Raw genomic sequence first — 16139 nt, 5'->3', positions numbered from 1 at the left:
CTAGAGAATGCTTCAACTCATCCTGTCTCTCCCTAGAGAATGCTTCAACTCATCCTGTCTCTCCCTAGAGAATGCTTCAACTCATCCTGTCTCTCCCTAGAGAATGCTTCAACTCATCCTGTCTCTTCCTAGAGAATGCTTCAACTCATCCTGTCTCTCCCTAGAGAATGCTTCAACTCATCCTGTCTCTCCCTAGAGAATGCTTCAACTCATCCTGTCTCTTCCTAGAGAATGCTTCAACTCATCCTGTCTCTTCCTAGAGAATGCTTCAATTCATCCTGTCTCTCCCTAGAGAATGCTTCAACTCATCCTGTCTCTCCCTAGGGAATGCTTCAACTCATCCTGTCTCTCCCTAGAGAATGCTTCAACTCATCCTGTCTCTTCCTAGAGAATGCTTCAACTCATCCTGTCTCTTCCTAGAGAATGTTTCAACTCATCCTGTCTCTCCCTAGAGAATGCTTCAACTCATCCTGTCTCTTCCTAGAGAATGCTTCAACTCATCCTGTCTCTTCCTAGAGAATGCTTCAACTCATCCTGTCTCTCCCTAGAGAATGCTTCAACTCATCCTGTCTCTCCCTAGAGAATTCTTCAACTCATCCTGTCTCTTCCTAGAGAATGCTTCAACTCATCCTGTCTCTTCCTAGAGAATGCTTCAATTCATCCTGTCTCTCCCTAGAGAATGCTTCAATTCATCCTGTCTCTCCCTAGGGAATGCTTCAACTCATCCTGTCTCTCCCTAGAGAATGCTTCAACTCATCCTGTCTCTTCCTAGAGAATGCTTCAACTCATCCTGTCTCTTCCTAGAGAATGTTTCAACTCATCCTGTCTCTCCCTAGAGAATGCTTCAACTCATCCTGTCTCTTCCTAGAGAATGCTTCAACTCATCCTGTCTCTTCCTAGAGAATGCTTCAACTCATCCTGTCTCTCCCTAGAGAATGCTTCAACTCATCCTGTCTCTCCCTAGAGAATTCTTCAACTCATCCTGTCTCTTCCTAGAGAATGCTTCAACTCATCCTGTCTCTTCCTAGATAATGCTTCAACTCATCCTGTCTCTTCCTAGAGAATGCTTCAACTCATCCTGTCTCTCCCTAGAGAATGCTTCAACGCATCCTGTCTCTCCCTAGGGAATGCTTCAACTCATCCTGTCTCTCCCTAGAGAATGCTTCAACTCATCCTGTCTCTTCCTAGAGAATGCTTCAACTCATCCTGTCTCTTCCTAGAGAATGCTTCAACTCATCCTGTCTCTCCCTAGAGAATGCTTCAACTCATCCTGTCTCGTCCTAGAGAATGCTTCAACTCATCCTGTCTCTTCCTAGAGAATGCTTCAACTCATCCTGTCTCTTACTAGAGAATGCTTCAACTTATCCTGTCTCTTACTAGAGAATGCTTCATGCTTCAACCCATCCTGTCTCTTCCTAGAGAATGGCTAGACTGCAAACTCTCCTTCCAGACTCATATCAAACATCTCCAATCCAAAATCAAATCTAGTCGGCTTTCTATTTCGCAACAAAGCCTCCTTCAAATTTACCCTAGTAAAACGGACCATCCTACCGATCCTCGACTTCAGCGATGTCATCTACAAAATAGCTTCCAATACTCTACTCAGCAAACTGGATGCAGTTTATCACAGTGCCATCCGTTTTGTTACTAAAGCACCTTATACCACCCACCACTGCGACCTGTATGCTCCAGTCGGCTGGCCCTCGCTACATGTTCGTCGTCAGACCCACTGGCTCCAGGTCATCTACAAGGCTATGCTAGGTAAAGCGCCGCCTTATCTCAGTTCACTGGTCACAATGGCAACACCCACCGTAGCACGCGCTCCAGCAGGTGTATCTCACTGATCATCCCTAAAGCCAAAACCTAATTTGGCCGCCTTTCCTTCCAGTTCTCTGCTGCCTGCGACTGGAACGAATTGCAAAAATCTCTGAAGTTGGAGACTTTTATCTCCCTCAACAACTTTAAACATCTGCTATCTGAGCAGCTAACCGATCGCTGCAGCTGTACATAGTCCATCGGTATATAGCCCATCCAATTTACCTACCTCATCCAGCATACTGTTTTTATTTATTTACTTTTCTGCTCTTTTGCACACCAGTATCTCTACTTGCACATGATCATCTGATGATTTATCACCCCAGTGTTAATCTGCTAAATTGTAATTTTTTCGCTCCTATGGCCTATTTATTGCCTACCTCCTCATGCCTTTTGCACACATTGTATATAGATTCTCTTTTTTAATTTTTTTTTTCCTACTATGTTATTGACTTGTTTATTGTTTACTCCATGTGTAACTCTGTGTTGTTGTCTGTTCACACTGCTATGCTTTATCTTGGCCAGGTCGCAGTTGCAAATGAGAACTTGTTCTCAACTAGCCTACCTGGTTAAATAAAGGTGAAAAAAAAAATGCTTCATATATTTTTTCTTCACCATTATTTAACCAGGTAGGCTAGTTGAGAACAAGTTCTCATTTACAACTGCGACCTGGCCAAGATAAAGCAAAGCAGTGTGACACAAACAACAACACAGAGTTACACATGGGATAAACAAACATATCGTCAATAATACAGTAGGAAAAGTCTATATACAGTGTGTGCCAATGAGGTAGGATAAGGAAGGTAAGGCAATAAATAGGCCATAGTGGCGAAATAATTACAATATAGCAATTAAACACTGGAGCGATCGATGTGCAGAAGATGAATGTGCAAGAAGAGATACTCGGGTGCAAAGGAGCTAAATAAATAAATAACAGTATAGGGATGAGGTAGTTGGATGGTCGCAGTGGTGGGTAGTATATGGGGCTTTGGTGACAAAACAGATGGCACTGTGATAGACTACATCCAGTATGCTGAGTAGAGTGTTGGAGGCTATTTTGTAAATGACATCGCCGAAGTCAAGGATCGGTAGGATAGTCAGTTTTACGAGGATATGTTTGGCAGCATGAGTGAAGGATGCTTTGTTGCGAAATAGGAAGCCGATTCTAGATTTAACTTTGGATTGGAGATGCTTAATGTGAGTCTGGAAGGAGAGTTTACAGTCTAACCAGACACCTAGGTATTTGTAGTTGTCCACATATTCTAAGTCAGAGCCGTCCAGAGTAGGGATGTTGGACGGGCGGGCAGGTGCGGGCAGCGATCGGTTGAAGAGCATCCATTTAGTTTTACTTTCATTTAAGAGCTGTTTGAGGCCACGGAAGGAGAGTTGTATGGCATTGAAGCTCGCCTGGAGGTTAGTTAACACAGTGTCCAAAGAACGGCCAGAAGTATGCAGAATGGTGTCATCATACAGAGAAAAGAGTCGGACCGAGAATTTAACTCTGTGGCACACCCATAGTGTCATGTTTTTGATCATCATGTCTTGTCCCTGTGCTTCCCTCTGCTGGTCTTATTAGGTTCTTTCCCTCTTTTCTATCCTTCTCTCTCCTCCTCCCTTTCTCCCTCTCCCGCTCTCTCTCTATCGTTCCGTTCCTGCTCCCAGCTGTTTCTCATTCTCCTAACGACCTCATTTACTCTTTCACACCTGTCCCCTATTTTTGCCCTCATTAGAGTTCCTATTTCTTCCTCTGTTTTCCGCTTCAGTCCTTGTCGGATTCTTGTTTGATGTTTGCTGTTCAGTGTCCTTGTTCCGCCCTGTCGTGTTTTTGCCTTCATCAGATGCTGCATGTGAGCAGGTGTCTAGTGGTCGCGTCTCCAGTCGTTCATCTCTACTGACGAGAGGATTTCAGTTTTCCTGTTTTGTTTTTACCTTAGATATATCAGGAGTATCGTTTTTGTCTAAGACTGGAATAAAGACTCTGTTTCTATTACGTCGCTTTTGGGTCCTCCTTCATCAGCATAACAGAAGAATCCGACCAAGAATGGACCCAGCGACTACGGATTCTCGCAAGACTGCCATCGAGATCCAGGGAGAAATGCTCGGTAGACACGAGCAGGAATTGTCTGCTGCTCGTCATGCCGTTGAGACCCTGGCCGCTCATGTCTCCGATCTCTCAGGACAGTTTCAGAGTCTTCGTCTCGTGCCACCAGCTACTTCCTGGTCTTCCAAGTCTCCGGAACCTAGGGTTAATAACCCACCTTGTTACTCTGGGCAGCCCACTGAGTGTCGCTCCTTTCTCACCCAGTGTGATATTGTGTTCTCTCTCCAGCCCAACACATACTCAGGAGAGAGAGCTCGGATCGCTTACGTCATATCGCTCCTGACTGGTCGGGCTCGGGAGTGGGGCACAGCTATCTGGGAGGCAAGGGCTGAGTGTTCTAACGTTTATCAGAACTTTAAGGAGGAGATGATACGCGTTTTTGATCGTTCTGTTTTTGGGAAGGAGGCTTCCAGGGTCCTGGCTTCCCTATGTCAAGGTGATCGATCCATAACGGATTACTCTATAGAGTTTCGCACTCTTGCTGCATCCAGTGACTGGAACGAGCCGGCGTTGCTCGCTCGTTTTTTGGAGGGACTTCACGCTGAGGTTAAGGATGAGATTCTCTCCCGGGAGGTTCCTTCCAGCGTGGACTCTTTGATTGCACTCGCCATCCGCATAGAACGACGGGTAGATCTTCGTCACCGAGCTCGTGGAAGAGAGCTCGCGTTAACGGTGTTTCCCCTCTCCGCATCTCAACCATCTTCTCCCATCAGCTCAGAGACTGAGCCCATGCAGCTGGGAGGTATTCGCATCTCGACTAAGGAGAGGGAACGGAGAATCACCAACCGCCTTTGTCTCTATTGCGGTTCTGCTGGACATTTTGTCATATCATGTCCAGTAAAAGCCAGAGCTCATCAGTAAGCGGAGGGCTACTGGTGAGCGCTACTACTCAGGTCTCTCCATCAAGATCCTGTACTACCTTGTCGGTCCATCTACGCTGGACCGGTTCGGCTGCTTCCTGCAGTGCCTTGATAGACTCTGGGGCTGAGGGTTGTTTTATGGACGAAGCATGGGCTCGGAAACATGAGATTCCTCTCAGACAGTTAGGGAGGCCCACGCCCATGTTCGCCTTAGATGGTAGTTCTCTCCCCAGTATCAGATGTGAGACACTACCTTTAACCCTCACAGTATCTGGTAACCACAGTGAGACCATTTCCTTTTTGATTTTTCGTTCACCTTTTACACCTGTTGTTTTGGGTCATCCCTGGCTAGTATGTCATAATCCTTCTATTAATTGGTCTAGTAATTCTATCCTATCCTGGAATGTTTCTTGTCATGTGAAGTGTTTAATGTCTGCTATACCTCCTGTTTCTTCTGTCCCCTCTACTCAGGAGGAACCTGGTGATTTGACAGGAGTGCCGGAGGAATATCATGATCTACGCACGGTCTTCAGTCGGTCCAGAGCCAGCTCTCTTCCTCCTCACCGGTCGTATGATTGTTGTATTGATCTCCTTCCGGGGACCACTCCTCCTCGGGGTAGACTATTCTCTCTGTCGGCTCCCGAACGTAAGGCTCTCGAGGATTATCTGTCTGTTTCTCTCGACGCCGGTACTGTGGTGCCTTCTTCCTCTCCCGCCGGAGCGGGGTTTTTCTTTGTTAAGAAGAAGGACGGTACTCTGCGCCCCTGCGTGGATTATCGAGGGCTGAATGACATAACGGTTAAGAATCGTTATCCGCTTCCCCTTATGTCGTCAGCCTTCGAGATGCTGCAGGGAGCCAGGTTCTTTACTAAGTTGGACCTTCGTAACGCTTACCATCTCGTACGCATCAGAGAGGGGGACGAGTGGAAAACGGCGTTTAACACTCCGTTAGGGCATTTTGAATACCGGGTTCTGCCGTTCGGTCTCTCTAATGCTCCAGCTGTCTTTCAGGCATTAGTTAATGATGTACTGAGAGACATGCTGAACATCTTTGTTTTCGTTTACCTTGACGATATCCTGATTTTTTCACCGTCACTCGAGATTCATGTTCAGCACGTTCGACGTGTACTCCAGCGCCTTTTAGAGAATTGTCTCTACGTGAAGGCTGAGAAGTGCGCCTTTCATGTCTCCTCTGTCACTTTTCTCGGTTCTGTTATTTCCGCTGAAGGCATTCAGATGGATCCCGCTAAGGTCCAGGCTGTCAGCGATTGGCCTGTTCCTAAGTCACGTGTCGAGTTGCAGCGCTTTCTCGGTTTCGCTAATTTCTATCGGCGTTTCATTCGTAATTTCGGTCAAGTGGCTGCCCCTCTCACAGCTCTGACTTCTGTCAAGACTTGCTTTAAGTGGTCCGGTTCCGCCCAGGGAGCTTTTGATCTCCTCAAGAAGCGTTTTACATCCGCCCCTATCCTTGTTACTCCTGACGTCACTAAACAATTCATTGTCGAGGTTGACGCTTCAGAGGTGGGCGTGGGAGCCATTCTGTCCCAGCGCTTCCAGTCTGACGATAAGGTTCATCCTTGCGCTTACTTTTCTCATCGCCTGTCGCCATCGGAACGCAACTATGATGTGGGTAACCGCGAACTGCTCGCTATCCGCTTAGCCATAGGCGAATGGCGACACTGGTTGGAGGGGGCGACCGTTCCTTTTGTCGTTTGGACTGACCATAAGAACCTTGAGTACATCCGTTCTGCCAAACGACTTAATGCACGTCAAGCTCGTTGGGCGTTGTTTTTCGCTCGTTTCGAGTTCGTGATTTCCTATCGCCCGGGGAATAAGAACACCAAGCCTGATGCCTTATCCCGTCTCTTTAGTTCTTCTGTGGTTTCTACCGACCCCGAGGGGATTCTTCCTGAAGGGCGTGTTGTCGGGTTGACTGTCTGGGGAATTGAGAGACAGGTAAAGCAAGCACTCACTCACACTGCGTCGCCGCGCGCTTGTCCTAGTAACCTTCTGTTTGTTCCTGTCTCTACTCGTCTGGCTGTTCTTCAGTGGGCTCATTCTGCCAAGTTAGCTGGCCACCCCGGCGTTCGGGGTACGCTTGCTTCTATTCGCCAGCGGTTTTGGTGGCCTACTCAGGAGCGGGACACGCGCCGTTTCGTGGCTGCTTGTTCGGACTGCGCGCAGACTAAGTCAGGTAACTCTCCTCCTGCCGGTCGTCTCAGACCGCTTCCCATTCCTTCTCGACCATGGTCTCACATCGCCTTAGACTTTATTACCGGTCTGCCTTCGTCTGCGGGGAAGACTGTGATTCTTACGGTTATCGATAGGTTCTCTAAGGCGGCACATTTCATTCCCCTCGCTAAGCTTCCTTCCGCTAAGGAGACGGCACAAATCATCATTGAGAATGTGTTCAGAATTCATGGCCTCCCGTTAGACGCCGTTTCAGACAGAGGTCCGCAATTCACGTCACAGTTTTGGAGGGAGTTCTGTCGTTTGATTGGTGCTTCCGTCAGTCTCTCTTCCGGATTTCATCCCCAGTCTAACGGTCAAGCAGAAAGGGCCAATCAGTCGATTGGTCGCATTTTACGCAGCCTTTCGTTTCGAAACCCTGCATCTTGGGCAGAACAGCTCCCCTGGGCTGAGTACGCTCACAACTCGCTTCCTTCGTCTGCTACCGGGCTATCTCCGTTTCAGAGTAGTCTTGGTTACCAGCCTCCTCTGTTCTCGTCCCAGCTCGCCGAGTCCAGCGTTCCCTCCGCTCAGGCTTTTGTCCAACGTTGTGAGCGCACTTGGAGGAGGGTCAGGTCTGCACTTTGCCGTTACAGGGCGCAGACTGTGAGAGCCGCCAATAAACGTAGGATTAAGAGCCCTAGGTATTGTCGCGGTCAGAGAGTGTGGCTTTCCACTCGTAACCTTCCCCTTACGACAGCTTCTCGCAAGTTGACTCCGCGGTTCATTGGTCCGTTCCGTGTCTCTCAGGTCGTCAATCCTGTCGCTGTGCGACTGCTTCTTCCGCGACATCTTCGTCGCGTCCACCCTGTCTTCCATGTCTCTTGTGTCAAGCCTTTTCTTCGCGCTCCCGTTCGTCTTCCCTCCCCCCCTCCCGTCCTTGTCGAGGGCGCACCTATTTACAAGGTACGGAAGATCATGGACATGCGTTCTCGGGGACGTGGTCACCAGTATTTAGTGGATTGGGAGGGTTACGGTCCTGAGGAGAGGAGTTGGGTTCCATCTCGGGATGTGCTGGACCGTTCGTTGATTGATGATTTCCTTCGTTGCCGCCAGGGTTCCTCCTCGAGTGCGCCAGGAGGCGCTCGGTGAGTGGGGGGGTACTGTCATGTTTTTGATCATCATGTCTTGTCCCTGTGCTTCCCTCTGCTGGTCTTATTAGGTTCTTTCCCTCTTTTCTATCCTTCTCTCTCCTCCTCCCTTTCTCCCTCTCCCGCTCTCTCTCTATCGTTCCGTTCCTGCTCCCAGCTGTTTCTCATTCTCCTAACGACCTCATTTACTCTTTCACACCTGTCCCCTATTTTTGCCCTCATTAGAGTTCCTATTTCTTCCTCTGTTTTCCGCTTCAGTCCTTGTCGGATTCTTGTTTGATGTTTGCTGTTCAGTGTCCTTGTTCCGCCCTGTCGTGTTTTTGCCTTCATCAGATGCTGCATGTGAGCAGGTGTCTAGTGGTCGCGTCTCCAGTCGTTCATCTCTACTGACGAGAGGATTTCAGTTTTCCTGTTTTGTTTTTACCTTAGATATATCAGGAGTATCGTTTTTGTCTAAGACTGGAATAAAGACTCTGTTTCTATTACGTCGCTTTTGGGTCCTCCTTCATCAGCATAACACATAGAGACTGCCAGAGGCCCGGACAACAGGCCCTCCGATTTGACACACTGAACTCTATCTGAGAAGTAGTTGGTGAACCAGGCGAGGCAGTCATTTGAGAAACCAAGGCTGTTAAGTCTGTCGATAAGAATGTGGTGATTGACAGAGTCGAAAGCCTTGGCCAGGTCGATGAATACAGCTGCACAGTATTGTCTTTTATCGATGGCGGTTAAGATATCATTTAGGACCTTGAGCGTGGCTGAGGTGCACCCATGACCAGCTCGGAAACCAGATTGCATATCAGAGAAGGTACGGTGGGATTCAAAATGGTTGGTGATATGTTTGTTAACTTGGCTTTCGAAGACCTTAGAAAGGCAGGGTAGGATAGATATAGGTCTGTAGCAGTTTGGGTCTAGAGTGTCTCCCTCTTTAGGGATCTCAGATGATACGAAAGAGAGGTTGAACAGGCTAGTAATAGGGGTTGCAACGATTTCGGCAGATCATTTTAGAAAGAGAGGGTCCACAGTGTCTGCCCGGCTGATTTGTAGGGGTCCAGATTTTGCAGCTCTTTCAGAACATATGCTATCTGGATTTGGGTGAAGGAGAAATGGGGGAGGCTTGGGAAATTTGCTGTGGGGGGTGCAGGGCTGTTGACCGGGTAGGGGTAGCCAGGTGGAAAGCATGGCCAGCCGTAGAGAAATGCTTGTTGAAATTCTCAATTATCGTGGATTTATCGGTGGTGACAGTGTTTCCTAGCCTCAGTGCAGTGGGCAGCTGGGAGGAGGTGCTCTTATTCTCCATGGACTTTACAGTGTCCCAGAACTTTTTGGAGTTTATGCTACAGGATGCAAATTTCTGTTTGAAAAAGCTAGCATTTGCTTTCCTAACTGCCTGTGTATATTGGTTCCTAACTTCCCTGAAAAGTTGCATATCGCGGGGGCTATTTGATGCTAATGCAATACGCCACAGGATGTTTTTATGCTGTTCAAGGGAAGTCAGGTCTGGAGTGAACCAAAGGCAATATCTGTTCCTGGTTGTAAATTATTTGAATGGGGCATGCTTATTTAAGATGGTGAGGAAAGCACTTTTAAAGAATAACCAGGCATCCTCTACTGACAGCATGAGGTCAGTATCCTTCCAGGATACCCCGGCCAGGTCGATTAGGAAGGCCTGCTCAACGAAGTGTTTTAGGGAGCGTTTGACAGTGATGAGGGGTGGTCGTTTGACCGCAGTCCTATTACGGACGCAGACAATGAGGCAGTGATCGCTGAGATCCCGGTTGAAGACAGCAGAGGTGTATTTGGAGGGCAGGTTGGTTAGGATGATATCTATGAGGGTGCCCGTGTTTACGGATTTGAGGTTGTACCTGGTAGGTTCATTGATAATTTGTGTGAGATTGAGGGCATCAAGCTTAGATTGTAGGATGGCCGGGGTGTTAAGCGTGTCCCGGTTTAGGTCACCTAACAGCACGAGCTCTGAAGATAGATGGGGGGCAATCAATTCACATATGTTGTCCAGGGCACAGCTGGGGGCAGAAGGTCTATAGCAAGCGACAACACATCACATTTTTATTCAAGTCTATTTGGAACATGGGCTGACATTCTAATCATTATACATTCCAAATCTTCATGGATTCAACTTTCAAATCATAAACTTAACAGGAATATCACCCCCCTCCCTTCCTCATCCCTCATCCCCCTCTCATCCCTTCTCTCCTGTTGTCTCTCAGTGCTGATTCCGTCCCTCCCTGGGGCCGTATAGAGCACTTTCTAACCTAATCACAGGCCACACCAGGAGGGGGTCAGTGAAAGGGAAACTGAAAGGCGAGCTGTTGTGTGTGTGTGTGTGTGTGTGTGTGTGTGTGCGTGCGTGCGTGCGTGCGTGCGTGCGTGCGTGCGTGTGTGCGTGTGTGTGTGTGTGTGTGTGTGTGTGTGTGTGTGTGTGCGCGCGTGTGTGTATCAGGAGTGGGGGTTGGTTGTAGCTGATACAGCTCAGGGTAGTTGGAGGTAAGGGATTTTGTTGTTTGGCTGAGATTGGAGATACAGTGCTAGAACAGGGTGTGTGTAACTGTCTCCTAAAGGCGTCAGCATGATTCAGTTCGGGTGAACGAGTGTGCTCCCATACTCCTCTAAAAGATCTTCGCTTGAAAAATGATAAAAAAACAGCAATAGTACTGTTTGTCCATTTTGAGATGCCGTAGCCAGTATACACTTCATCACTGACGATGGGGCGGAGACTTCGGCTACTGACTTCGACTTGCCTTGAGAAAAAATGTAGTGTAGTGTAGTGTGCCCAAACAGCCGAAGTCGTTACAAAACGTGGTCATAATATACTGTATGAACGAACTGTCCGAACTGACGCCTTACGGGGGATGTGCCTCACGTTGCAAGATAACAAAGCACTACCTGTCCTGTTCCCCTCCCCTCTTCCCAAAAACAAGCCACCCAACATCAGATAGAGGCCACTTGTGTGTAAATGAGTATTTGTTGTGGTTCATTGAATAACACTTTACAATGTGGTCCAACTCCGACCCCACCCCCAACACATTACCAACCCCCAACACTAAGGTGTACCAGTCCTTAATCTTTCTTCTCTTTTGTCAAAGCAGGGGCTAACATTTAAAAAGCAACTGCAATGAAACCTGAGCTTCCAGATAGTTATCAGGGTTCCTTATAAAAGTGGAACGAACTTAGAGTCAGGTCAGGCGTTATTTAGTGCCATGGTAACCACGGCAACCGTGACATCACCCAAATACACGTGTACGTACCATAGCTTTCCTAGAATAAGGAGAATCAACCCAGATTGAAGAGATTGAAGCAAGATAATAAACCATGTCTGTGTCTCAAATGCCAAACTATTCCCAACGTAGTGCACTACTTTTAACCAGGGCCCTATTGAACCCTATTCCCTACGTAGTGCACTACTTTTAATCAGGGTCCTATTGAACCCTATTCCCTACGTAGTGCACTACTTTTAACAAGGGCCCTATTGAACCCTATTCCCTCCGTAGTGCACTACTTTTAACCAGGGCCCTATTGAGCCCTATTCCCTACGTAGTGCACTACTTTTGACCGGGGCCTATTAACTTCTTGCGAATATAGGGGGTGCTGTTTCGCATTAGCATAATTTGCTCTACAGATTAAACTGCCTAGTACTCAATTCTTGCTCGTACAATATGCATATTATTATTATTATTGGATAGAAAACACTCTCTAGTTTCTATAGCCGTTGGAATTTTGTCTCTGAGTGAAACAGAACTCCTTCTACAGCACTTTCCATGATAGGGAGTCAGATTTCAGACATCTTGGCCCCTGATCTGGAGTCAGTTTAAAGGTCCCTGTAAATGCTATGGAGAAACAGACACTTCTTACGTCTTCCCCTGGATGTCAGTACGTGATGACGCTTTGAATGGAGTCGATTGCGCAATCAGTGCCTCTATAAATCACCAAATACCGGAAGTAACTTCCTTTGGCTGCCTGCGCCTGACGCACGAAGGACGTCGGACTCGCCTCCTTCCAACCTTTTGTTTAGCCAGTAATATTTCTCCGGTCATGTTTTTACTCGATATAGGTGTTAACAACATCATAAGGTAGTTAATTTGAACCGTTTTATAGCAATTTATATCCGTTTAGTGCGATTTTGAGGCATTTCTTTCTGAGACACTTTGAACCGCTGGGCACGTTTCCAGTTCATGCCGAACGTTAGTGGGCATTTCCACATGGCAAGAGGACAGCTTTCGACCAAAAGACAATTAGACCCAAGAAAGGATTCATTGCCCAAGATTCTGATGGAAGAACAGCTCAAAGTCTGTATTTTTTCTAGTCGAGTTGTGATGGTGGGTGCAATTGTAAAATATGATTTATACCTGAAATATGCACATTTTTCTAACAAAACCTATCCTATATCATAAATATGTTATCAGACTGTCATCCGATGAGGTTTTTTCTTGGTTAGTGGCTATCAATATCTTTATTTGGCCGAATTGGTGATAGCTACTGGTGTTGAGAAAAAATGGTGGACAAAGAAAAATTGTGTCTTTTGCTAACGTGGTTAGCTAATAGATTTACATATTTTGTCTTCCCTGTAAAACATTTTAAAAATCTGAAATGGTGGCTTTATTCACAAGATCTGTATCTTTCATTAGGTGTCTTGGACTTGTGATTTAATGATATTTAGATGCTACTATTTAATTTTGACGCTATGCTAGCGATGCTACTCAGTGTGTGTGGGGGGGGGGGGGGGGGTGCTCCCGGACCCGGGGTAGAGACCCGTGAAAGGTTAAGGTGCCATCAGAGAATCACCCAGATTGAAGACAGATTATACTTCAGGTTAGCTACTGTAACATTACTGTGTGACTCAGAAGTGATGACTCCATCACATTTGAAGCGTGGGTTTTCCATTTCCTTTCCCCTCAAGTTATACAAATCTATCTTTCTCTGTTCCCCCTATTATTGAACTTACTTTCTCCTCTTTTCAGGGGCCTTAATGACAATACCAGCCACATAGTGTGTGTGACGGGGCCTGGAGGTATTTGGTTTTTGCACAGGCAGGCAGATCTCCAGTTGGTTGTCTCGACCGACAGACAGACAGACACTCAACGGGAGAGGTCTTGCTAAACCTCAATCCTAGTTCAATAAAGGTTAAATAAGACACTCACCACAGTGAAGACCTTGCCTTCCTGGGCTGTGGGGATGAGCACCATCTGAGGCTGGAGAGTAGAGTGAAGGTAGAAGCCCTGGGCCACCACCGTGCTGCCTCCACTTTTGGGGACACAGAGATAGTAGCCATGAATAATGATACAATGGGATCTCTATGGGGTAAAACGGCTGTTGGTTATTAGACACTAGCTGCCTGTAAGAGCAATGCATAAAGATGCATTGTGATTTTAACGGGGAAACCGGCTGTCCTGGCCATAAACGTTATCCGCCACTAGCGCCCCATGTCATCACCTCCCTCATGCTACTTCCAGTCATAAAGCCTAGTGCTAATGTGTCCCTCTTCGCCCACTTATCCTCTGTGAATATCTTTCTCACTTTCTCTTCTCCTTTATACACTCCACACACTGCTTCCTGTTATTTCTGCTGTTACTTGTCTGTTTTCATAATCTCCCCCCTGCTCTCCATCATTTCTTCTCTGACACCTGTATCCTATACAGTATGGAACCTCTTCCTATGGATAATAACGGTTAATCTCTTTCCCTGCCTTCCTCATGTGGTGTGGAAGTTAGAATTCATCACCATTTACAGACTAACTAACTGACTGACTGACTGGCTGACGGACTGGCTGACTGACTCATAAAAAGTACCTGATTTAGGATTGTTTGGGCTGGATGGAGGGGATGAGAGCGTTAAGGTTAGTATTGGGGTAGTATTGGATAGGGGAACAGACCTGATAAAGGATCGTGTGGGATGGATGGAGGAGATGAGAGGGTCTTCGTTGTAGGTGAAGAGTACAGGAGCCTCCCGGACCACAGAGTCCACCCTCATATACACCGCTTGGCGGGATGGGGCCGACTGGGGAGGGGTCCTGCACATCAGCATAGTACCTGATACTCTGGAGAAAGAGACAGAATAAACATCAGCATATTGGAGAACACACACACATCAGCACAATTCATCACATATAGATAATGTCCACATCAGCTCTAGACTCGACGCTAATGTTGTAAACCTCAAAACCCAGACCTATTAAACCCAGTGTACAGTATATTGTACATATACACACTAGCATTTTTACTCGAAGCAAAAACATTAGGGCCTCACCTGAGGATTTCACAGGTGGCGTTTCCCACAGTGACCTGTCTGGTGTTTCCGCTGTCTAAGAAAGAGCCTCTGATGGTGAGCATGGTTCCTCCTAACTTAGGACCAAACACAGGGAAGATCTCTCTGATCACTGGGTTCTAGAGGGAGAGAGGAAGGTAGATGAATTACTTCAAACCCAACAACCACAACAACAACCACAACAACAACCACAACTACAACAACAACCACAACTACAACCACAACAACAACCACAACTACAGTTTGTTTGCAAATCAGTCAGTTAAAACTTCTCTAGGATAGGGGGGAGCATTGTCATGTTTGGATGAAAAGCATACCCAAAATCAACTGCCAGCTTCTCATCCCCAGAAGATAAGATATGCATATTGTTAGTAGATTTGGATAGAAAACACTCTGAAGTTTCTAAAACTGTTTGAATCATGTCTGTGAGTATAACAGAACTTACTTAGCAGGCGAAACCCTGAGGACAAACCATTCAGATTTCTTTCTCTTTTCAATGAATTTTCATTGGGAATACAGATTTCTAATTGACCTTCTTGCAGTTCCTACCGCTTCCACTGGATGTCAACAGTCTTTATAAATTAGTTGAGGGTTTGTCCTTTGTGTAATGAAGAAGTACTGCCATTTTGAATCAGGGTCACTTGAGGTGTACTGTTAGATAGAGACGCGTGACCAGAAAGCTAGCTACAGATTGTTTTAATCCTGTATTGAACACAGATCATCCTGTCTTAAATTTTATCGATTATTTACATAAAAAAATACCTAAAGTTGTATTACAAAAGTAGTTTGAAATGTTTTGGCAAAGTTTACAGGTAACTTTTGAGATATTTTGTAGTCATGTTTCACGAGTTGGAACCGGTGTTTTTCTGGATCAAAACGCGCCAAATAAATGGACATTTTGGATATATATCGACGGAATTAATCGAACAAAAGGACCATTTGTGATGTTTATGGGACATATTGGAGTGCCAACAACAGAAGCTCGTCAAAGGTAAGGCATGAATTATAGTTTTATTTCTGTGTTTTGTGTCGCGCCTGCAGGGTTGAAATATGTGTATCTCTCTTTGTTTACAATGGTGCTAACTCAGATAATAGCATCGTTTGATTTCGCCGAAAAGCCTATTTGAATTCTGACATGTTGGCTGGATTCGCAACCAGTGTAGCTTTAATTTGGTATCTTTCATGTGTGATTTAATGAAAGTTAGATTTTTATAGTAATTTATTTGAATATGGCACTCTGCATTTTCTCTGGCTTTTGGCCAAGTGAGACAGTAACGTCCCGCCAAAACTCAGATTTTTGGATATAAATATGAACTTTACCGAACAAAACATACATGTATTGTGTAACATGAAGTCCTATGAATGTCATCTGATGAAGATCATCAAAGGTTAGTGATTCATTTGATCTCTATTTCTGCTTTTTGTTACTCCTCTCTTTGGCTGGAAAACTGGCTGTGTTTTTCTGTGGCTATGTACTGACCTAACATAATCGTTTGGTGTGCTTTCGCCGTAAATCCTTTTTGAAATCAGACATGTTGGCTGGATTCACAACAAGTGTAGCTTTAATTTGGTGTCTTTCATGTGTGATTTCATGAAAGTTGGATTTTTATAGTAATTTATTTGAATTTGGCGCTCTGCATTTTTACTGGCTTTTGGCCAAGTGGGATGTTAGCGTCCCACATATCCCAGAGAGGTTAATAACCTTTTACTGCAGTGGGCTGAATCAGGGTCACACAGTGATACTTGGTAGTCTTAAATAAATCT

General features: G+C 46.1%; 1 protein-coding gene across 1 annotated transcript in view; it reads right to left on the bottom strand.

Moving 5' to 3' along the window:
• The window catches only part of LOC129862095 (hepatocyte growth factor receptor-like), a 113208-nt gene that overhangs the window by 38445 nt on the left and 58624 nt on the right, over positions 1 to 16139 (bottom strand). The window contains exons 8-10 of the mRNA XM_055933443.1: positions 14358 to 14494; positions 13984 to 14148; positions 13253 to 13355 (exon numbers count right to left, since the gene is read on the bottom strand). Coding sequence (XP_055789418.1) covers positions 13253 to 13355; positions 13984 to 14148; positions 14358 to 14494 — 405 coding nt within the window. The remainder of the gene's footprint in view (positions 1 to 13252; positions 13356 to 13983; positions 14149 to 14357; positions 14495 to 16139) is intronic.

The sequence above is a fragment of the Salvelinus fontinalis genome, chromosome 9 (assembly GCF_029448725.1).
Source record: "Salvelinus fontinalis isolate EN_2023a chromosome 9, ASM2944872v1, whole genome shotgun sequence".
Lineage (NCBI taxonomy): Eukaryota > Metazoa > Chordata > Actinopteri > Salmoniformes > Salmonidae > Salvelinus > Salvelinus fontinalis.
Note: the sequence above shows the minus strand (reverse complement) of the source record. Positions and strands in the feature narration are given on the sequence as shown.